The sequence below is a fragment of the Gymnoscopelus microlampas genome (assembly GCF_963454915.1).
Source record: "Gymnoscopelus microlampas genome assembly, chromosome: 4".
NCBI lineage: Eukaryota > Metazoa > Chordata > Actinopteri > Myctophiformes > Myctophidae > Gymnoscopelus > Gymnoscopelus microlampas.
The window spans coordinates 14463770-14487933 of NC_139941.1; the positions used below are offsets into that span (position 1 = coordinate 14463770).

Consider the following 24164-nt stretch of genomic DNA (forward strand, 5'->3'; position numbering starts at 1 on the left):
TGTCTGTAAGAGAGACCCAAGAAAAGCATAGACCAACAGTTATACCTCACACAATAAAAAATAAAATAAAAATTAGGATATAAAATTAACAAAAATATCCATGCATTCTCCATGTCAAATGTTTCTAAATATGTGCATATATTTATTAAACTTTCCTAAAACAATCACTTATCTTGTGCCAAAACTAGAGTATTTTATTTGTGACGATCGAGATTATGTTTCACAGTTCTTGCAGCATCCAGGGCTAACAACCTACTGTCTTGTAATAGAAACCAAATGATGCTCTTCTCACCTGTTCTTTCAAGTGATACACTCGCATCATGACCAACCCATATTGACCCGACAATGCACTGAAGTCCATTATGGACAATACAGCCATACAGGAGACTATATAGGACAATGCAATTCTGCAATTACAGGTGAGACCAGACCAAATGCTTTTTATAATAATCCTATATAATAAAAAGTGTTATTGATTTCATGGAAACCTTACATTACAGCAGAGGTCGCAGAGGGTGGTTTTAGAGATGTTTTTAAGTGACAAGAATCAGGTCAATTTGTCTATCATTTAAGGAAGGGTCTTTGTAGGCCTAAAGCTCAACATGAGAAAAAGGTTGTATAGAACAAGAATTTAAACATGCTAAAAGAAAAAAAGTAGTCACACTAGTGTCAGCTCTATCCTTCCACTCAGCAGCACTGTGGGCTATCACCTATATCACTGTTTTCCAAACAGTGGGTCGGGACCCATCTTTCGGTCACAGATACATTTTTATGGGTCGTAAGTAAATATCTCCTTTTTTCCGTTTCCTACATTTTAAAAATGATATAGGCCTATATATTATTTCAAAAGATTTAAAAAAGTCAAAATCACAATTTTGCATAAATTAAAAACAATTCCAATATTTTTCAAAACTATTTCATAAAAAATAAAATAAAAATATAACTAATCATTTTCATAAATAAATAAATAAAAAGTTAAAGAAGTAGTGATAGCAGATCTACAAGCTCACAACTCCATGCGAAGCAACATGGTGTGAGCTTGTAGATCTGCTATTTTCACTAGTTTGGGTCCCGGACACGTTTTTTGGGGCTTGTTCATTTGGGGAGCTGCTTGCAAAATAATGATCTGTTTTAATAAAGTAAAGCCATTTTGGGGGGAAAAGAGCGTGTTCACAATGTACAGCCAGGGAGGCATCAATTCCTCTGTAAGGGAATGGGGTGTAAACTTTCATCTAGGCGGAGAGTGCAGGGGGAGAGAGAGAGCTGCAGAGTGTGCAGCCTGTCATTGCAGAGAGACAGACGGACAGACAGATAGACAGACATACAGACAGTTCAGATAGACAGATCAGATAGACAGACAGACAGACAGACAGACAGCAGGTTTTTTGGAAGGACTCCGGGTGAATGTGGCCTGGCTCCCAGCACATCACTTCAGACCCGATTACCACGATATTCTCAAGAATGAAACACACTATTGGACATTAAAGAGGCCGAATGAAGGTGGACCGTTAACTCTGGACAGAAATCGCCTAGAACCCCCTCTCTACCGTGGAAATGGCGCTTCTATAGACGTTGATCGGAGTTGTTTTACTACACTTTATTTTGCCTGCGGTGATGTTCTGGAAGAAAAATGAACAATCAGTACTGGGGAAAGTTTTACTGGACGGTGTTTTCGTTAAGAAGGTAAAAAAAAATCGCTCGATCGCGTTTTATATAGCCGTGTTTTTTGAAGGGTGAACTGTAAAAAAAAAAAAGTCTTGGCGATCATGCGGTCCTTTTGTTTCCAATGTTTGTATATTAGAGACAATAATTAACGTCATCTCACATTGCTGTTAATTTCGTTCAAATGAAGGGCAACATGCATTGTGAATTCCACCCGAAAAACGCAGATTTTGGCAGCAGTGTGAATACAGCTGTAATCACCATGGGAGCCTCGAGTACTTAAATGGCCTGATCATCATAAGCGACACAATCAAGCTCCTTTATGCTTCAAGATCAGCTGCAACTTATTGCACATTGTCTCTTTGTGAATAGATCCGACCCTCGATTGGAGCCTCTTCACTTTGTAGATGATCGATTTTCGATTATACGGCTATTGAAATTAAGGATGCAAAGCGTTTTTGTCGGTGGCCCGGTGCCTTGTGCTTTGACTGACAGTTGAAATTGACACTTGATGTCGCCTCTCATTCTGCACCATTTCAAGCCATCACTAATTGCAGGTATAGCCTCGGTCTTTTCACTGCGCTTTTTGATTGCACGGGGGAATGTGACTGTGAGGTAGCCTCGATCATATTATTTTTTCCCTCTGTCTAATTGCCATCAACATTATCTTTTTGTTTGCCCAGGGTTTAAATACGGGAGAAACGCGTTGTTGGTTGTTTTTGGAGCGGATCTAAAAGCTGTCAGATAATGTAGGGATGGATGATGATGGTGCGTAATTCTCAGAGCTGCAGGGACCGGCTCCACCTTCTCTCTGAATAGGCTGATCAGTCTTCAAGACTCGAAAATGGTGAGTCCCAAAACATCTGGAGGACTTGGTGCCTGTAGCCTAACCTTGAAGTTGTTATTATTTCTCTGTTTTCCGTTATACTTGACTGAAAAACGGACCTTTTATGCGATTTTTGGACCCGGTCAAAACAAAAGTTTGGCACGGCTGCAGTGAGGCTTTGTGGTTTTATTTTAGAAGGCGTTTTCCATGTAAGAGTAGGCCTAATAGCCTACTGTTGTTTATTGTTTTCCTATATAGACTATTTGTATTTATAGCCCACAATCAGGAATATATCCCAATCAGGTCCAGCTGTTTTCAGCTGGACCGTCCATCCATAATAGGGGGGGTTACTAAAAAAAAATAATAATAATAATAAAGTGGTTAAAATCTAAAATGACAAAGAAAACAATAATACAAATAAATACAAATAAATACATTGACATGTAATGTCACTGACGTGGAAAACGTTTGTTATTATATTATAAAACAGTCTAAAGCGGAGGTGAAGGAGGAGCAGAGTGCATCCAGTCCTTCTCATACGGCCCAACAGTCTCCCTCCGCGAGGCCCTCCGGCAAGAACCAGTGCGCCAGTTGTGGCATGGACATCCATGACCGTTACATACTGAAGGTGAGACTATAATCTAATCATTGATTGATTGATTGAATACTTTATTAACAGAGCACAGAAAGTAGGCCTACAGTTCAATACAAAAGGATGCTAAAAGGATGAAAACTCAGCACAATGGCTTGTTTCCATTGTGGTCCTGTGCATTCAATTCATCGAAACATTTAATGACAAAACAATAAAATACAATACTATGCATAAACATCAGTTTTTAGCTTTGGCCATGTTGTCCAACTTGTTCATGCAACTCCGAGAGTCCATTTGGTTCCATTCTCGGGGTTCCGGAGGATTTATAGGCCTCCGACCCTGCGTGCTTCCTTCAAAAATAGTCAAATGCATAATGACGGCATAAGATAATGCCATTAATAGTCATTAATAGCAGTCAGTAGGCCTGCCACGTTTATTACATAATCGCCTAATCGCAATTATTTGAGATAATCGCAATTATTCGGCATAATTGTTTTCATGTTGAAACATTTTCACTTAAAAAAAAAGTATAACATTATTAAATGTGTCAGTAATTTCTTTGTATATTTAAGTTATATGTCTTATCTGCCCTGTGCAATTTCGTATTATGAAGCCTAAAAATAAAAAAAACAGAAATTTAAACTGTATTCACATGTTCCAATGTCCAATGCCCCAAAACACAATTAAATCGTCAATTGCAATTATTTGTGTGACAATTCAATTTGTAATAGTGACAGCCCTAGTAGTCTAGTCAGTATTAATTATTAAATAGTCATTAGCCTACTGTATGTACTGAGTTACATATTTGTAAGCATCGATGCGTGCTTACATGTTTCAATGTAGCTGGCCCGTAAATGTATTTTAGGCTAAATTATAACATTGTGATCGGCAGGTAAATAATCTGAACTGGCATGCGGGCTGTTTGGAGTGTTCAGTGTGCAGGGCATCACTGAGGCAGCACAACACCTGCTACATCAAAAACAAAGAGATATACTGCAAACTGGATTATTTCAGGTAAATTATGTTTTTGTTTTGTATTTATGCAGGATTAGTAATGTTATTATACTTTGATCTGCAAATAATAATCATTGTTAGCCTATGTAATTTCCTATTGACTTTTTAAAATGTGTTTTAAACTATTGAATAATTTATTTTCAAAATGATCCTAAATCATATATCATTTTGAATTCGGTAGGCCATATAGGATGTGGACCCCATGTCAAAATAGATTAAATCGAGTCGGCAATTAAAGATGGTAATACCTTTGTTATGCTAATTTAGCCATGACGACTCATGTTTTAATTGCCCACATTTTATTTAATTGCCCTTTAAAAAAATAATTTCCTTTTCTTGAACTTTGTTAGAATTGTCCTCCCAATTATTTTGTTGGGTAACCCTGCATTGTAAATGATATACAATTTTATTTGCAAAGGGATTTCAAAGTTAGACCTATCTGACATATCTTTTATTTGATAATGATCTAAATTTAATCAATGCAATAATTGCAATTTTTTAGTTTATGTTTATTAAAATGGCTTCACAATATTTTATTCTCATGTCTTTCGTTTGATTATTTAATTCAAGGTTTTTCGTCTTGCTCCCGCAGTCTGCACGCATAATTAATATAACTGTACAAACGTAACCAAATAGATCCCAAAAAAATGTATACTGAGGATTTTACTGTAGCCCATTATGAAATAAGATGGACAGAGCAAAATATACACATAATGATAGAGTTCATAGTCCTTTAAGTTAATTGGTATTTAAGTGCTCTAAATATAAACATATGAGAACACAGCAAAAATAAATACTAACACGAATAAATAGCCTATAGGCTGGGGGGAGAGGGGTCAATAATGAAGACCACATAAAATTGCACTGCACAAGGATTAAAACCACTAACCAAGAAAGCGAGGATGATTCTTCCCAATCAAAACAGCCTAAAATACTGTCTTGCCCGCTGCTAAACATCTCTGATGATGCCTTTTTATGTGGCATACACAGCACAGAGAAGATGCTTTATGACAAAGGAGAGGCCTTTCATTTTGGGTGCAAAATGCTGCCCAGCGTAATGTCAAAGTAACGTCAAAATACTGCAGTGTAATGTCATCAGCATGAGTATTATTTACCACTGTCGTCCCTAAAGGCATGTCATTATAGTAAAAAAAATATAATTATAATTGTAAAAAATTGTAAAAGAAAATATTTATTTCAAAGCAGATCTGCAAGCTCATAACATGTCACAACATCATTTTGTGCTTTTAGATCAGCTATTTTCGCTAGTTGTCATATGACAAAGTAGGACTTGAAAAAAATTGCATTCGGGTCCCTTTTTAGTGCATAATATACGAACGCAACTCCTAAAATGCAATGTCAAAATGTATCCAGAGGTCAATGACATTACAGCCAACCCTTACTGTATTTCCCTGCATTTATGTTATCTCACAGTAGGTTTGGAACCAAGTGTGCCCAGTGTGGGCGTCAGGTGTATGCTAGTGACTGGGTGCGGCGGGCGCGCGGCAGTGTGTACCACCTGGCATGCTTCGCCTGTTTCTCCTGCAAGAGACAGCTGTCCACTGGCGAGGAGTTTGGGCTGGTGGAGGGCAGGGTGCTCTGTCGCAGCCACTATGACATCATGCTGGACAACCTGCGCAGGGCTGCAGAGAATGGTACAATACCCAGTTTTTTCACCCCTTTTGTGTAGAATGTGTTAATGCTTTCAGTGTTTATTGGTCTGTTTTTAATCCTAACACAGTAAAGGAAAGGCATATTTTCATGTACAGGTCACATTGTCATGTCATGCATGTCATGCCAATTTATGTTATGTTATGTTATGTTATGTTATGTTATGTTATGTTATGTTATGTTATGTTATGTTATGTTATGTTATGTTATGTTATGTTATGTTAGGTTAGGTTAGGTTATGTTAGGTTAGGTTAGGTTAGGTTAGGTTGATACTTACATTACCGTAGGTTACTTTTTTTTATTATACTGTGAGTTACGTTCATATTCTCAATACACATCCATTTTCACAAGATGCTGTTCTTCTTGTGTTCCTGTGTTCTTCAGGTACAGGGCTGACTTTAGAGGGGGCGTTGCCCTCAGATCAGGACTGTCAGCCCAAACCAGCCAAGAGAGCACGGACATCATTCACTGCAGAGCAACTACAGGTGTGTGTGTGTGTGTGTGTGTGTGTGTGTGTGTGTGTGTGTGTGTGTGTGTGTGCGTGCGTGCGTGTGTGTGTGTGTGTGTGTGTGTGTGTGTGTGTGTGTGTGTGTGTGTGTGTGTGTGTGTGTGTGTGTGTGTGTGTGTGTGTGTGTGTGTGTGTGTGTGTGTGTGTGTGTGCGCAGGGCGCGCGTGTGCGTGCGTGTTCGTTGTTTAGTTTTGTTTTACCTTCTTTTTCAAAGACAAAATAACGCAGTTGCTTTCCCGGTTTTAATGGGTTAAACTAAAGCTGATGACCTGCTTGCACCTAAAATGACCCCAAATGCGGCAAATCAACGGTTTATGCCACTTGCGAACACAGAACCGGATGTGTTTAAAGTTACTTTTGTTTGAGAAACATCAATGTGAGAAGTTTGGTGGTCAACTTAAAACAAGTCCAAGGCACAAATGGAAACGCAGGTGGTGACCAATACGTCAGGGTCCACTTCCGGATGTGTTAGAACGGGAACGGAATGAACCTTAACCCTTTGTGGAATCCAATCCACCCAATCATAAATACTGATAATGAAACATGCCGTGAGATATTGGCTCTGGTCAGATCTGATCTCGTGACCTCAAGTGTGCTGCTTAAATGTGAAAGATTTAACTTTGGGGATATGGAAAATGTTATTATGTTAATTATATCTTTCAAGAATGTAAAGTGGAAATAATTGACCAAAATCATCTCCCCTCTTCTTGTCACTTTCCGATTAACTTATGTCTGATTTGAGTAAATAGACATTTACATAACATTGATTGATTGATTGATTGATTGAATACTTTATTATTCAGATATGTAAACAGCACGAGGTACAGTCAGACATTTAGGCTAAAAGGATAACACAAAAAAGTCCTGGGGACTTGTTTCCATTGTGGCCCTATGTATTCAATTCATCAACATAGCATAAAAATGACACAATAATGCATATCATCAGCAAATACAAAACACTATTACAGCATGTACAAAGGAGAAAAGGTAAAAATGTCGGCAGTGAATGTCACCTCCTTTCTGTGGGAAAATTGTGTTTACCTCCCCTTGTGGTCTCCTGATATACAGTAGATGGATTTTCAGGCCTGTTTTGAAAAAAGCCAGTGATCCACATTTTTTAAGAGATGGTGTCAGGGCAGGGCATTCCACATTTTGGTGGCTGAGTAGTAGAATGAGAATTTTCCCATGTGTGTTCTATAAACGAGTAGTACCAGATCATTGTCGCTCCCTCTAGTATTGTGGCTGTGGTGGTACTTTGTGTTATCAACTAGGTTTTGAGAAAACATGGCTATATGGAAATATTATGTAAATAATGATGGTTGCTCCATGTTATGATTGGGTGTTATATTGCCTGGCTACACCAGCGATGCCCAACCTGTGGGCCGAGGCCCACTGGTGGGCCGTGCATGAGGATACATATTGCAAGTGGGCCCCCACTCGGCCATTCGGCTGCCGGGTTAAGGGGTGAGATGGGTGGGCCGCGAACACTTTCGAGATTTTCAAGTGGGTGTTGATCCAGAAAAGGTTGGGAACTGCCGCACTACGCAGTCAAATTATCATGTTAATCTAAGTCTGAGAGTGTACAAATGAACCACTATGGGTCTGTAACTTTGAGAGTGTACAAATGAACCAGTATGGGTCTGTAACTCTGAGAGTGTACAAATGAACCACTATGGGTCTGTAACTCTGAGAGTGTACAAATGAACCACTATGGGTCTGTAACTCTGAGAGTGTACAAATGGAACCAACCAGTGGAACCCTTTGGTTACATTTGTGCACTCTTGAAGTAAAATGAATACCGACAATTTGTTGTGTGTGCGTGTATGTGTGTGTGTGTGTGTGTGTGTGTGTGTGTGTGTGTGTGTGTGTGTGTGTGTGTGTGTGTGTGTGTGTGTGTGTGTGTGTGTGTGTGTGTGTGTGTATGTGTGTATGTGCGTGCGTGCGTGCGTGCGTGCGTGCGTGCGTGCGTGCGTGCGTGCGTGCGTGCGTGCGTGCGTGCGTGCGTGCGTGCGTGCGTGTGTGTGTGTGTGTGTGCGACGTGCGTGCTTGAGTGCGTGCGTATGTGTGTGTGTGTGTGTGTGTGTGTGTGTGTGTGTGTGTGTGGGTGTGCGTTTGGGAGTACCGTGTGATACTGTGTGAGTACTGTGTGTGTTTGCCTGCGTTTGTGTGTGTGTGTACGTGTTTTGGGGATGGGGGTTGATTCAATATATTATTTTTGTGGGACTATCCTGGTTGTGTCATTGATGGTTGTTGCCTGTGTGGTGTCACCCTGCAGGTGATGCAGACCCAGTTTAACCAGGACAACAACCCCGACGCCCAGACATTACAGAAGCTGGCAGAAATGACAGGTCTAAGCAGACGGGTCATACAAGTACGCAAAACAAACATCACGATGGAATGTTGTAAAAAATATTACAGAATTAAGCAATGCTTTATATTAATAAGTTATTAAAGAGGGTGTAAGTGATATTTGTTTGTTCAAAGAAGTGTCAGATAGCTCTATATTCCGCTTGTTCAGTAACAGGGGTCAGCTTGACTCTCTGGCTCTTTAGTTAACAGAAAATACATCTTCATGTCGGGATACATACATTTTACATACATTGTATCCAATCAGGAGAGAGAACTCATACAGGATTCAGGATTCGTTCTCCTGATTGGATAAAACTGGCATCCCAACCTGAACATGTATTTTCTGATTTCTGATGGTTGTTGCCTATGTGGAGGCACTGGAGAGACGGGGAGACCCCTATTGCGCAACAAACACTCTATTGCAATAATTATATTATTAATATATATATATATATTTCTTACATTTTACAATATGAATCAATGGTACAAACTCTACCGCTGAACAGTAAGCTTGACGTACCTGAATTGTGTTGATACATTGCTACAAAAATGGACCCTTGAGGAGTCAATTCATGCTCTCGGTGTTAAATTAACACTGTTTATTTTTGCAGGTGTGGTTTCAGAATTGCCGAGCGCGGCACAAAAAGCACCCCCCGCAGCCTCACAGTTATCCACAGGGGGCTCCACACTCTCGAATGCCCCCTTCACTGCCAGAGGACCTTCACTACTCCCCGTTCAGCAGCCCAGACAGGCCTCACCTGCTGTCCCTACATGGATACATAGACAGTGAGTCTCTTTTACCACTTTACACCTGGCGTCTGAGGTTTTACCCATTAAGACTTGAGGCCGATTCTACAAAATGTCTTCTAAATCAGTAGTTCTCGCACTTTCAAGACTTTTCCAAAAATGTTCAAAAATTGCAGATGTACAAGCTCGTGACGCGCTGTGAGCTTGTAGATCTGCTATTTTTTTATAGCCAACGCAAAAATCTAAAATGACACAGACGCTTTCCCAGTTTTAATGGGTTGAGAATTTTTTTAAATGATTCCAAGGAAAATTATTCCAAGAAAATTCAGAACGTTTCTAAAATGTTCAAAGAATGTTATATAAGTATATGTATATAAATACATTTTCTGAACAGTTCAGATATAGCTACTCTACAATAGCAATCTACGAGCTCACAATGTGTCGCAATATGATATTATCACGTGAGAAAGTATAACAGGCCTTAAGTGGTTTACTGTATATTAACAATAAATGTTTTATTTTATTATTATTAAAACATTTTTTAGAGGGGATATGTCACTGTACATTTCAACATAGTATGTGAAAGTCCTCTGCATTCTACCCATCCTAACTATTAGGAAAAGTGGGTGTGATTAATTTGCCACCCAGGGGAGCAGTTAGGGGTTAAGCATCTCACTCAGTGACACTTCAAAACATCAACAGGGCAGACCAGGGGGCGAACTGCCGACCTTCTGATTACCAGACGGCCTTATCATTAGAGATGTTTGTGGGCGAGGAATCTAACAGCATTCTAGTATAATGTATCCAAAATCCCAAAAAATGTTTGGGGGAAAAATAGTTTCCTCTTTTTCCCCCATGTTCAAATCGTGGGATTTGAACCTGGAGATTGAATTTCTACCACTTCTTCAAGACAGAATGGTGGAGATGTTGTATCATGTACTGTATGAGCTTCAGGCAGTACTACTTGTAAACCAGTACGGTCTCCTACCCGGCACCAGGGTCTACATTTCTCAATGGACCACTGCAGATGTGCTAGTTATATTGTATTAACATACACTACCTTACAGATTGGTTAAAATAAAATGTTATTCATTCAAATAAGTGCAGATTTAAGAGAGTTACACATGGTTTAACCAAGAGGATTTAATGTATAGAGAGTACCAGTTCAAACCCAATTCTCATTATAAATGTCTCATCATGTTCTTGTCAGTTGAATTAGTTTATCTGTGTCAATAGCATTTCATACATTATGATAAGCATTAACTGCTAAATCCATGTTGAGGTGAATTTTTCAGGCACGTGTCCATTTCACAAAATCTGTTGCAAGTTTTCTTTAAAGTTATCAACATCATTTTGAATGCCTCATGGATTTAATATTTTTCCCCCCTTGTGAGCAGAGGGGACGTTTTGTTCAACCGAAGTTTCAATTAATATTTAGATTACCAAATATATACAGTAGATAGATGATATTGAGCGACTGATAGCCGGGTGTTTAGGGCACATATACCACATGGGCTCTAATGCCTGACAGTGGGTCCCCGGTTCGATTCCCAGCCAGCCAGAGACAGTATTTCCTGTCTCTCTCCACTGTGACTATCAAATAAAGCAGAGGTTCTAAACCAGTGGTCCTTGAGGGGGTTCCAGGTGGTCCCCAGCTAAGTGATGGAGAGTTGGTAACCAAATGGACCCTTATAGATCTTTAACTCTTGAGAGCGTAAAACTAAACCAAATGGACCCTTACGGGTCCATTTGGTTTCATTTTACGCTCCCAAGAGTTAAATTATTGTTAACCATCTGGCATTGCTTAATTAAAGAATTAATATTTTGATCAACGATGCCTGTTATCTCTCCTACGGTACCACATCCATATAGCATGGAATTGTGGACAAAATCGTATCCAACGATAACAAAATACTCTAAGTTTTGACTCTGAGAGGCTAAATATCATCAAATGGTGGTCCGTAGCTCAAATGCCGAACAAATAATGGATTGAAAACCACTGAAATAAAGGCTCTCTTCTCTATTCCACGTGCAGGTCATCCCTTCTCGGTGTTGACTGCTCCCAACCACCTCGCCCACCCGTCTATGTCCTTACCACAGCTGCCCATCAGCCGCTGACCCCCCTGACGATGTAAAGCACAATTTATGCTTCACGTACGACGACGGAGCCATAAATCAGGCTCGAGTGGCCTCTGCTGTCTGCTCTCCATCCTCTCATGGATGAGTTGAATCCATCGTCTGCGAGAGCGCAGTCTTCCTCCCAGGACTACAGCGGCTCATTTTCAGAACTGTGGCTTCCTAATTAGATCCGACAGATTTTTGGGTTATTGGAGGAACATTTCAACTCAACGTCAACCTAGGAGTTATTTTGGCTGAGGACTAGAAGAGGATCATTCCTTTTTTTTTCTCCTCCCCCCTTTTAAATGGACGTCAAACATTCCACCTCACCTGGATTTCGTATTTGTAATTTTTACAATTGCTCACCTTCACATACAAGGTATTTTCATGCGTCAAACATGAGCTACAGTATGAACAAAAGAATTATGATGATAATAATAAGGAATGTTGTAGCGGTGTTTAAGCCTCCATTTTTCTTTATTTCTGTGTCGTTGGTCAGGACATTTGCAGCTTTATTGTTGTACGTTGTTTAATTGTCGTCCAAGAAGAGAAACTCCTTTTATTTATTCAGAAGAAGAACAAAAGAAAATCACAAAAAGCACTTTTAAAATATGTCTTGAAATGGAATAATTCAATGATTGTACATTTTAAATACTGCTACAATTGAATAAAATGTATCTGAATTGTTATGACGAATTGAGTGTTTAAATAGTGTGGGATCAGTTCTCATTCCAGTGTGTGAGTAACAGGCAGCATACTGTACTTGACAGAAAACTCACAATTTATTCATACAAAGTCAGAAAGAAAGAGACAGACAGAACAAACAGAACATAACTAATGTACAGAGAGAGAGAGAGAGAGAGAGAGAGAGAGAGAGAGAGAGAGAGAGAGAGAGAGAGAAGGAGAGAGAGAGAGAGAAGGAGAGAGAGAGGGGGGGGGCATATACACAGTCAATGTTCAATTAACTCTATGTGTAAAGATTTCAACCTTAAATTAACACTCATGATGTTGCTGTGTACTCATTCATCGAAAGCCGATAATGACACCACATTACTTACATGACACAGCTACTATACAGTATATACATGTATATACATATATACTATATGTATACATATATACTATATGTATACATATAAAATGCATTGTGAAATGTATCCTTGTAACTCTGAGATTGTACAACAAGTTACCAAAAGGACCTGTACGGACTGAGGTTGTACAAATCTAACCAAATGGACCCGTATAGGTCCATTTGGTATTTGTTCAATCTCAGTGTTAAAGAAGGTGTACAGCAAACTTTATATTTTTAAAATAAAAAAATGTAGTTCATTTTTTTGTTAAAATGTTCAAGCTCTATATTATGAGTAGTACTCAATGCTATAGAGTGTCAGGAGTGACAGGAGTCTCCCCATCTCTCTTGGGTTACCAATTTTATCCAATCATCACTTCCAGTTTCACTTGTTTATCCTATGTTCGGTGTGAGTATTCTCTCCTGATTGGATAGAATTGGTATCCCAACATAAAAAATTAATTTCTGTTTACTAAATAGCTAGAGAGATCCCCCCTTGTTCAGTAACCCCTGTTACTGAACAAACACTCTATAGCAATGATTGTACACTTATTTTAACAAATAAATATCACTTGTACACCACCTTTAAATTACCACTGAGGATGTTACTGTGTACTGTAGGTCACACACTAGAAGACAAGTACGGTACCTCTGATAACCTGTTACAATAAGTAATAATCATGGTGAAAACCTACAGGTTAACTCTTTCTACTTAATGCAGCACTATGTAGCTTTCCTCTTCTACCCCGGATTTGAACCTGGTTTCTTGCTTCTGTGCTAACATTTTTACCATTGAGCTAATAGAGCCAGTCTTCTTGCTCAGGGGATAAATGTAATCTTGACCATCAGCCAAAATCTCGTGTCAGATCCTGTGTCTAGGTGAGACATGACCTTTGACACGATCTAAATGTCTCAATAGAAGAGCAGGGAGACAAAATACAACCACCCCAATTGTATACGTTATATTGTATTAACATACTCTACCATACCGATTGGACAAAATTACAAATTATTCATTAAAAAAAGATACATAGTGAGGCTTTAATAAAACAGTGATTAATGTGTAGATGAAAGTAAAACCATTCTAATTGTTTTCATGAGTGTATGGGTATTGATTAGGAAGTTCTACCGTAGATCTTTTGCAGTTTTGTCACATTGATTGCCAGGACCCAAGCTGCCGATGAAGAATTATGGGTAAAGACAATCTTACGGTAAAAGTTTCATGTCTATAATGCATTGTAAACATACTTATAATCCATTATAATTTGTTTATAGCAATAAGCACTCACAGTCATGATACCCAAAATGGTTATAATCACAACACATTATAAAGCCTTTAATAATGATGTATGAGGTCAAGTATAAATGCATTACACTGCTTATAACACTTTTAAATGTGTTATAAGCACTCAGTTCATAAGTGCAATGCTTTATATAAATAATAACACATTAAAAAGCATGTATGTGTTATTATTGTTATAAAGCATTATTAATATTTATGAGTGCTTTTAACTATAATTATTACAGTGTTCTAAGTATATTATAATGCACTATAAGTCTGTTTACATTGCATTATAGACATGGGCTTCATAGAAAGTGTTACCAATCTTAAATCTGCATTCTTTTTTGTTGAGATCAATGTACTTTTGTAAGGGCAGCAACAACATGTGTGAATGTGCTGCTCCCATACACTTTCATATTGATTTTAGGCAATAGTACAGTAGATTTGGATGAATAACCCAGGCAACTCAGAGCATCTGGATGGATTGTTATCTCAACCGGTCCACTGTGAGATTTAAACGCTCACATACTCAATGCTTCCCCTCCAACACCAATATGAAATCCAGCAGGGAGCAATTATTACAAAAACTATCATGCCATTGTGATCAAGAAGCTTTGGGGTAGAAAGGCAATACAGTCATTGTCTGAACTAATTAAGGCCAGTCCTGCTGTGGGATCAAAAAATATGTCATATGGCTTCACAGCAAAATCCTGTGTGTTCATTTAGAGAGGGTAGAAATGTCCCTTTTACTGTGCAGGATTTTCCGGACTCTTCAGGATAGGAAAAACAGCATTATTTCCATGTTGAGATAACCGTGTATTTTCTTTTTTTTCAAGGGAAAATAATTACCGTGGGGTCTGAATTATTTCCAAAAAGCCACAGAGTCAACTTTCAAGTAAAAGTATAAAATTAGTACAGTTGGATTTGGGGGTGGGAAACCCATTGCTTTATCTATTTGTAACTCTGAGAGTGTACACATGGAACCAACCCTTATTTGGTTCCATTCGTACCCTCTCAGAGTTGAGTTGAGTGTAAAAGAGCTGGAAAGTGAGAAACGTGACTGTGTGACCCAACGATGGCACATGGAAAACAAGTACAGCCACTATACTGTGTAGATAATGCCTCCTTTATACCGCACACACAGATTTAATTAAAGATAGCCCAGGTTTGGCTTGGTCAGGTGTGTGTGTGTGTGTGTGTGTGTGTGTGTGTGTGTGTGTGTGTGTGTGTGTGTGTGTGTGTGTGTGTGTGTGTGTGTGTGTGCGTGTGCGCGCGCGCGCGTGCGTGTGTACATAATAGTACACACTCTGAAGAAGCTGAAGAAGACATAAAACCCAGTGTCAATGTCTTAAGCACATGTATCCTATAGCATCCCTATTCTGGGGGAGAACATTTGTTGAAAATAGCAGATCGGCAGGCGTTGTGAGATGGAAAGTTTTCAGCGAAGAGGTGTAGAGGGAAAAAAGGAAAGGACCAAATATAGAGCCCTGGGGGACCCTGGTCAGAGGAGAGACATGCACATCCACACTCAAATTTGGGCAGGTGCTAAGCAAAAAAATATAACATGTAAACTGAGAGAGAACACACTCGCACACTGTGACCGTTCTCACAGTTGACCCTGGTCAACTGTAAATATAAATTACTGTGGGGTTCAAGCATTTGTAAGGGAAAAGGGGAACACTTGTTTAAAAAGCATCAGAACATAGTAGGCTGCCCCATGAGTCTGCCCAGCCTTTGGTACCGAGGACTAAAACTAGAGTTATACCTCTTGTGTGTGACAGACAGCTATAAATACATGAACAAAGAGCTATCTTCATATTGCCGTCATGCAGAGCTGAGAGAGATGATTATCACGCCGACATATTTCAGGCTGACCGCCAACAGAACACCATAAACGTAGATTTCTCCATCATTAAAGTCTCAAAGATACGAGTGGCCCCCGAGGCAGCGTTTAGGCAGCTCTCTCTCTCTCTCTCTCTCTCTCTCTCTCTCTCTTTCTCTCTCTCTCTCTCTCTCTCTCTCTCTCTCTCTCTCTCCACGCTCAAGCATCTCAGAGCGGTTTAAGCCGCCTAGTTTTGTCATAATGTCATGTGTCTGGCCCCGATGATTGGCAGCTTCAAGTGGTTGCAGATGAAAGCGGGGGCCCCCATGCTAATGAATAGAGCCCTGATTGCACAGGCTCCTCGTGGTGAATTACAGATCCACTGCAGTGCCCCTCATCGTCTCTACATATTCACACTGACGCTCTTTATGCTGATGAGCCCTCTTCTTCACAACAGTCAACAACATAGAAAAAAAATACTGCCATCATGCCATCTTCATCATCTCCTCCTCTTCCTCCTCGACTTTATTTCAAGATGCTCCCAGGCGGGGTGGGGGTTGGAGGGGGGGGGCTCTCGTTCATCTGCTTGCCGCTTATGTCTTTCCTTATGCGAGTGGAAAACCTGCATCTGCTTCTGTTATTTGATTCACCACTTGAACCCTAGCGTCCCTATTCTGGGCCCTGTCATAATTGGCGAACCTTTGGCGTAAATAAGCAAGGATTCGGTGAAAAGAGAAAAGTGAGGCGGCCTAGGATAGATCCCTGGGGGATCCCAGTCAACAAATTATATAGGCATTCAGTGGTTGAAATGACGACATCCGCTGTCATTCAGAGTAGGCTAGGCCAGTGATTCTCAACCTTTACACTTTCAGGGACCCCCATTTTGATATACATTAAGACCCCAATTTGATACGATTTCTATCTCTGGGCGTGATCTTCTGTGTTAATTGTGGAACCACATAGACCCGTAAGGGTGCATTTGGTTCCTAACTGTCAATCAGTTACCTGGGGACCACCTGGAACGCACTCAGGGACCCCTGAGAGTCTGCAAACCCCACATTGAGCACCAGTGGGCTACACAAATATAGCTGATGATCATGATAATGCCGACCAGGGATGGATTTAGACTCAAGGAGGGAGGCCCCTGGGCCAATTATAGCCCCATGGTCAGGCAAACATTGAGTTGTAAGGCATGTGTGGGTCAGGAAAGCACCTGTAGACATTTTATCATACAGGATTTACAGTCTATAACCTACGGCATTTACATGATGTTTATTTGCACGTAAACAATATATTATATAGCGCCTAAATTCTTGCCAGCTCTGTTCGTCAGAGTCAGACGTTATTCCTGTTAGCCAGACGACCATTTAGGAGGGGGCTTGTACTGTAGGCTGAGGGGCTCACATATTTGAGTGTTAACGTATATTTAAATATGTATTTACATTTAAGTAAATTGTCGTTGGCCTCATGGCCCTGGGACCCCTGGAGCCCCTGGGCCCACTGGCCCCACTGGCCTTGTTCATAATCCGTCCATGCGTTTGACACCTTGGTTGTTGAAATTAGCTTCCAGGCATACATTTCTGCACTGTAGAATAACCCACCGCAAAATGCAGGGTAAGTGGACCGAGTTCTTTCGCTGTCAACTTGTTATTTGGGGCTCATTTTAACCTCATATTTAAAATATTCTTAGCGTGTGTTGTCATTCACCCTGCATTTTCCTTTATGGGATGAGGCAGGAGGAACTTGCAGTTTATGGAGAAGTTCTCTCACAGATTTCTGTCCAGACAGAAGGTGACCGGATTTGGGGGCACTTTAGTTTCAAACTAGTAGACTAGCTGGGGTCTTGTAGAAAAGACCCACGTCAGCAAGTGGTAGGGTTAACACTACATGACAGAGCAGTTTCACAGGAGGGAATTCTCTCATTTAGACAAAGCTGACCACACTGAATTTACATTGAGGCACAGTGTTTTGTTTAAATTTGGACATTATACAGGCCCACCATTTAACCCCCAACCATAAATGCTGTACACAACTCTATACAGTATCTAGTTTCCAAACAGAGCAAAGTTAAAAATGGATTTATCTTACTCCGAACTATAGGCCTGCTATACATACTGTGCTATATAAATTCTGAAAAATATACAAAAAGACCTTTGATGTGTAAACTATGGCCCTTACAGTAGCACATGAATGCAGGCGTAGAAGAACTGATGAAAAGCAAGGAAATAGGTAAAACAAATGATTCACTTTGCCCAGGCTCGCAGCCAGTGTGGCACTATGCAAAAATAAACAGCCAGCTCCGTAGTAGGGTTCCCAAAATGTGTTTATTTTTGGAGATGGCAGCGGCTTTTGATACATTATTGCACTTCAAGCTTGATTTATGACAAGCTGGACCGGGGCGGTGAATCATTCACTCTGACATCTTGGAAGCATCAGTGTCATATTGGGGCCGCCTTGTGTGAGACCATGGCGCGGGGACAGAGGGGAGACTCTCACCATCTGGCAGACTTGGGGTCTTGTGCCACGGTGGTGCCAGACAACCTTTTAAGCTGCAGACGTCACCAAGCCTCTCAGCCAGTGGAGAAAGAGGAGGACGCCCCATCAAGCACTCTCGTTTGTCAAATTACAGTCATCATCACAGGGCAGCCCAGTTGCGCTGACGTGATTCTTTCACACTGCAGTCCATCTGTCTCTGTACTGTAAATGGCTTTTTGTTTGGTCTTTACATGACCGGCAGGATGATGAAATAAGTTAAAAGGAGCCACTTGCGTACTGTGTCCCATTCAATTTGTGGTAGCCATACGTCTACAATGCAGTAGCTCCTTTTCCCCACAGGGTGATGCTGCATCCTCGTGGCTAAAGATGAATTCAGGGCCTGGTAAACAATGAGCATACTGGATAGCAGCTGAGTGAGGACCCATTTGTAGGTATTCACATTACAAGCTGTGTGATTGTTATCTTTCCGTGCTGAATACAAGCCCTAGGAATGTAACCGAATTGCAACCCTGAAATCAAATCTGTGTTGATTGTTTAAATATTGTCTCAATTTGACCACTTAAGGTCTCAAATGTGTGTGTGTGTGTGTGTGTGTGTGTGTGTGTGTGTGTGTGTGTGTGTGTGTGTGTGTGTGTGTGTGTGTGTGTGTGTGTGTGTGTGTGTGTGTGTGTGCTTGTATGCGTGCATGCGTGCATGCGTGCCGGGGGCGAGGGACATGTAGTCCATACTAAACCAGGTCATTGTTTTTGTTTGGTCAGCCTGGGGGATTTACTATTCTCCAAATGAACAAAAACTTCTAGCTTTCATGAAAAAGTTAAATTGCATATAAGTAATCTTATCACAGAAGGTTCAAAAGATGATATTAACAACATCAGTATCGGTAGAGAAACATTGTGGAGGTTTGCACAAATACATGTGCGCACATATTGTGTCTGTGGGGGTTTGTGTGTGTGTGTGTGTGTGTGTGTGTGTGTGTGTGTGTGTGTGTGTGTGTGTGTGTGTGTGTGTGTGTGTGTGTGTGTGTGTGTGCGTGTGTGCGTGCGTGCGTGTGTGTAAACAACCCAACCCACACCCTGCATTTATTCTCAGGGGTTTTTCCTTTCTTTTCACTCTCTCTCTCCATTGTTCCCTAGCTTCCTCCAGGTTGGCCCCATCCCGCCGGGCCACCATCCCCAGGTGGAGCTGGATTCTCACGTTGCTCCTGCATTGTGTCCCCTCAATAGGAGCACTGTGGAGTGAACCAACAAGGGCCAGTTTCCACCCAGCTGTGCCGGACAGACCGCAAGCCAAGCAGGTCAAATGAAGGCTGGAGGAAGTTGATGTCACCCTGTGTGCCCTAAAGTGTGTCACCCAAGTGTCTCTGATCAGTTTGTTGTACCTGGGTGCTAATGATTTACTGGCCTGGTTTACTGGCAGGGTTGTCCCACTACTTCACAATGCAATGCTTAATTTATCGTCTGAAAATAGCCGTTCTACAAGCTCACAGTGCGTTGCGATATTGTGAGCTTGTAGAACAGCTATTTTCACTGTCTTACGGCAAAGTATAAATCATACTTTTACAGAGACGAATAAGGAACTGGTGACTCGCAGCCAAACAGTGCAAAATTTACAATGAATTTGATTCTTGCATTTAATTTAAATTAAAGATGAAACTTGTTACTTTGAAGGGGTCGAAAACAAACAATGCTTAAATCCAGCCGAAGCCTCAGCAACTATCATTATGCACAGATATACGTATTTCTCCCATGTGTAAGATAATGCTTTAATTTAGCAATAAAGACACACACACAGTACAGTTTTACCTCACTTGTGGGAAGTGGAGGATCAATTATTCAGATCTTTACTTACATAAAAAAAAATAACAATGCTTCACTGTAGATTTCACGTATCATGTATGCATGTGTTCATTTTAGTGTTGCAGCTGGTAAAGGTGGGGATGATTTTAATGTGCTACTTTAAGTGCTGCTGGGTAGCTTAACATGTGACACATCATCATTTATCAGTTAATGTATGTTTTGTATTAATAATCTAAATCTGAAAATATTAAGTATCAATAAATGTAAAGAGGCAAGTAAGTAAATCTACCTCAAAATTTGGCTTAACCATTCCTATTCTGGGGGGAATATTAGCCAAAAATAGCAGATCTACAAGCTCACAATGCATTAAAAAATTGCCGAAAATTATTTTCGGCAATGAGATTCAGTGGGGAAAAAGAGCTTACCAAGTACAGTTGGAACTCATTTTACTAGTATAGAGGGTTTAAGTGGTTAAGTATAGTACTTGAGTACGTTGAGTAAATGTACTTTCCATCACTGCTTGTGGGTGTCCCGTTGCTGTTGTGGGTGAGGTTTGATTGGACACACTGCTGGTGGCTCCACCTTGCCAGTAGAGGCACAGTCAGTCCTCCAAGCCAGTTCACCTGTGAAACCTGGTCCAGTGACACCAGTCACTTGCACTATCAGGGTCAATCTAAGCCCGACAGAGACGTCGCTGCAGAAAACCAGAGCAAAGCCTTCACGTAAGTGTAAGAATGCTTCACTTCATTTGGTCTTTTATTTATTTATCAACAGCCAAAGCTGCTCATTGTGTTGTGTAATTTCTATACTATGCCCTTTTCCCACTTTATTACACAGGGAAAAGCTAATTTAACGTTTTTATAAAAGTCTTTCTTTGGCACATTCTTTTCAATCATGTACAATGGTAGATAAAGACGAACAAAGCAGAGCATTTATTTGCACAATGCTTGTGCTTTTGTCATTATCAGAGTTGGAATCTGATGGCTGTGTCAATGGGGCTTGTTCTTCTATTGACATACTGTACAGCTGCATGACTCATCATTACACAGTAATATCCTGAGTGTTCATTTAACTCTCTGAATAACTAATGGATAAATGAACACGGTGTAGTTTCATATTACATATTCCTCACTGACGCAGTGAGCCCAACAGATTCAGGGCTGGGCGGTATAGACAAAATCTTTTTGAAAGTATAAAATAAGGCTTAATTACAACCAGGAAAAGACAACAATTGTGCCATATCACCACATTGTATCCCAAATCCAAGACGATATCTAGTCTCATATCACAATATAGATAACAATATTGATGTCTTGCCCAGTCCTACAACAGATGGCTTTCCATGTAGCTTGATAAGAAATTCTTACATGAACACTGAGGATTTGACCGTGTGTACGCCTACTGTTTGCCCTAATGAGACTCTCATTCCACCTGTTACAGTGGACAACATGGCCTCCACTGTCTCCGTGCGCAGCTACTCGGTGCGCCAGCCGTCCTTCTCCACCATGTCCCTGAGGGACAGTGGACGGAGCATCCGCTCCAAGGCGCCCGTCTCCTCGCTGGCGTCCATCAGCGGCGGCCTGTCTCTGTCCCGCTCCCTGTCCGTGGGCAATGGGCTCAACCTGCTGGGCTCCAGCCTGACTGTGAATGGCTTCAGCATGGGAACCAGTGACAAGGAGACCATGCAGGTAGGGATGTACGCTTGTGAAGCTGAAAAACCCTTTTGTGATGATTGAAGGCTTGCAGATTCAATCAATGTTTTATAAGGAAGCTTTCTAAATGAATCTACCTGTAGAACAAGTTGGAAAAATAAGTAAAAATACTGTAAATGTTACATCTTTACTATATTTAAGTTGTTTGATCTAATATGTGCTCAACTCCTTCATTAGTGAAAGCAGACACTTAAAGTGTATAGTGTTCATCAGTAGGCCTGATAAATCAGGTAACAAGAATGCATTGTTTTTTAGAAGTCTACATCTGCACACAGAATCACGGTTACTGTACAGTATAACAGGTGTACAGTAAACCCTAATGGAAACTTGTCTTGCCATATCGATTGTTTGACAATGCAATTACTGTAAATCAGTTATTAGATATCGCCCCAGAATTTCAACATTTTGTTTCCCTACATGCAGGGCCTGAACGACCGGCTATCCAGCTATCTGGACAAGGTGCGCTCGTTGGAGAAGTCCAACATGGAGCTGGAGCTGAAGATTAAGCAGCTGATGTTGGAGAAGGTGCCCAAAGGCCACGACATCGACGGCATGATGGCCCAGGCACACGCCATTGGACAGGAGGTCAGTGCTAAGGAGATGATGGCCTGGTCTGCACATCTAAGTGTCCCTGGCCTTAGCAACATACTTAACTCCTATGCCCCATCTTAGAGCCATCTGAGCAGCCATCAGCTGGGTGAAGCTGTAAAAGCATTTTCACTGGGATCTGAAAATACTTCCTTTCCGTGACGTCAACGTCAGCCTCTCAGATGAAAGCTTTTTCCTTTTGTGTGACAAAAGACAAAGATGTCCGTCCACAAATTCCTTTCCCCTTTCTTTCTATGTAAACAACTTACACTATGATTCATTATGAAACCTGTTAGTTTAGCATCTGCAAAAATTGTGACCCACATTCAGATGTCTTTAATGTTCCCGACAAACAATGCCTTCATCCCCCTCTCTCTCTCGCAGGTGAGGAAGAAGACCCTGGAGAACGCTCGCATCATGCTGGAGATCGACAATGCCAAGCTGGCCGCCGACGACTTTAGGGTCAAGTGAGTGTCACACGGAGGGTCTTTTCTTATAACCTGTCTGCGACTGTTCGCATGGGAGCGTCAGACCGCAGAGAGGCACTGTGGATAAATGAGCCGTCTGTCAGCTTAGCGAAATAAGAGCCTCGTTCCCACGGCGCTGCTCGGAGGGGTGGGGGCTGGGGTGGCTGGGGGCTTGTGGTTCTAGCGTTAGTGAACATTGGGACATGATAGATCACTCAGGTCAAGGGCACATCATCCATTTCTAAAGTAGGCTATACCCAATACCCACAGTTGGCAAGATGAAGTAGGGATGCTAGAACGGAACCCCCCCCCCACACACACACTCTCACACACTTCTCTTTTTTCACATGTTGATGGTATGTTCCGTCTTCCGTGGCAGGTTGCAGAGAAGCGTAGCTAGCACACCGCAGAAACCCTCTTAATTGAACTATGAGGGTGTTAGAATGGACCGAATTGTTACACCTTAGGCTAATCCTCTGTTTTAAGTTAAATTAACACTGAGGATCTTGCTGTGTAGTGGCAATGTGTGTACATGTATTTGTGCATGCGTATAGGCCTACGTGCATGGTGCCATTATGCACAAAATGCCTTCTTGGGTGTTAATGATTTATTGATTGAATATTGTATTGACAATGTTTAAAGGTCCAGACAAATGGATGACACAAAAAGCCAGAGGCTTGTTTCCATTGTGGTCCATTGTGGTCCATTGTGGTCCATTGTGGTCCATTGTGGTCCATTGTGGTCCACAAAAACAACAGTGCAACAACAAGTCTCTCAAGCCAGACTCTTCAACAATCATTGAATGCTACTGTCTGAAATTCCGCCTCATATTTTAGAATATATTTCTTTATTTCAATTTCTGCTAAGCAGTTATAGCTGGATAGGCTTCAAATGATTTGGTTTCCAGTAGGACTTATTTACGCGACTGCAAAGGTGAAATGGAGGTGGGGGAGGCGAGACAGCCGCTTGATTTTCTTCTGATTTATTTGCAGCGCTTCCAATGTACAGTCTGTAATGTCATGTAACTACAAGCTCACAATTGCGAAGCGTTGTGAGCTTGTAGACCGGTTGTTTTCGGTGTATGAAACCATCTCTGACCATGTGCAAATCAGGCTCAGCCAACAAGTCTCTCTCAAGACACTAGGGTGTTAGTGATGTACTTTGTGATGCACTCAGTATCGTGGCTATATGTCTACAGATGGGAGGCCGAGGCCACTTTGTGCCAGTCTGTGGAGAGGGACTGCCAGGCTCTGAAGAGGGCCAAGTCCGACCACGACCAGATCATTGCCACTCTCCGGGGAGACCTGGACAGCCTGAAGGAGGAGCTCTACTTCCTGAAGAAAAATCACGACGAGGTGAGATCCCTCCCCGAGCAGAGGTCACGTCAAAATGTGATCAATGAAGCTTTGCACATCAGCCTAATCACCTCACACATTGTCAGGCAT

The 24164-nt window shown here is 41.1% G+C and overlaps 2 protein-coding genes across 5 annotated transcripts in view; both read left to right on the plus strand.

The window, feature by feature from the left end:
- Positions 1 to 1320: 1320 nt before the first annotated feature.
- Positions 1321 to 12142, plus strand: LOC311043151 (LIM/homeobox protein Lhx6-like). Of its 3 annotated transcripts, XM_084054338.1 has the most exons (9): positions 1321 to 1683; positions 2346 to 2509; positions 2979 to 3116; positions 3973 to 4094; positions 5529 to 5749; positions 6150 to 6250; positions 8549 to 8644; positions 9234 to 9408; positions 11405 to 12142. In XM_084054338.1, exons 2-9 carry the CDS (start codon positions 2507 to 2509, stop codon positions 11485 to 11487), a joined length of 939 nt encoding a protein of 312 aa, XP_083910464.1. In that variant the 5' UTR covers positions 1321 to 1683; positions 2346 to 2506; the 3' UTR covers positions 11488 to 12142. The 3 variants fall into 3 exon arrangements, with proteins under 3 accessions (XP_083910464.1, XP_083910462.1, XP_083910463.1); XM_084054336.1 differs by lacking the exon at positions 2346 to 2509; XM_084054337.1 differs by lacking the exon at positions 2346 to 2509 and having other exon boundaries at positions 5532 to 5749.
- Positions 12143 to 20557: 8415 nt separating this feature from the next.
- krt1-c5 (keratin, type 1, gene c5) overlaps positions 20558 to 24164 on the plus strand; it is an 11716-nt gene continuing 8109 nt past the window's right edge. The window contains exons 1-5 of one of the 2 annotated variants that reach the window (XM_084054829.1): positions 20558 to 20674; positions 21393 to 21640; positions 22088 to 22249; positions 22637 to 22719; positions 23918 to 24074. In XM_084054829.1, coding sequence (XP_083910955.1) covers positions 21401 to 21640; positions 22088 to 22249; positions 22637 to 22719; positions 23918 to 24074 — 642 coding nt within the window. In that variant the 5' untranslated portion in view covers positions 20558 to 20674; positions 21393 to 21400. Of the gene's footprint in view, positions 20681 to 21392; positions 21641 to 22087; positions 22250 to 22636; positions 22720 to 23917; positions 24075 to 24164 lie in introns of both variants that reach the window. The other variant, XM_084054828.1, reaches the window with a different exon arrangement.

Coding starts and splice junctions, on each gene's coding strand:
- LOC311043151 (XM_084054336.1), top strand. CDS start 1,615: ATGTTCTGGAAGAAAAATGAACAATCAGTACTGGGGAAAGTTTTACTG. Junction 8,645..9,233: donor TAAGCAGACGGGTCATACAA/GTACGCAAAACA, acceptor TTATTTTTGCAG/GTGTGGTTTCAGAATTGCCG. Junction 9,409..11,404: donor CCTACATGGATACATAGACA/GTGAGTCTCTTT, acceptor TTCCACGTGCAG/GTCATCCCTTCTCGGTGTTG.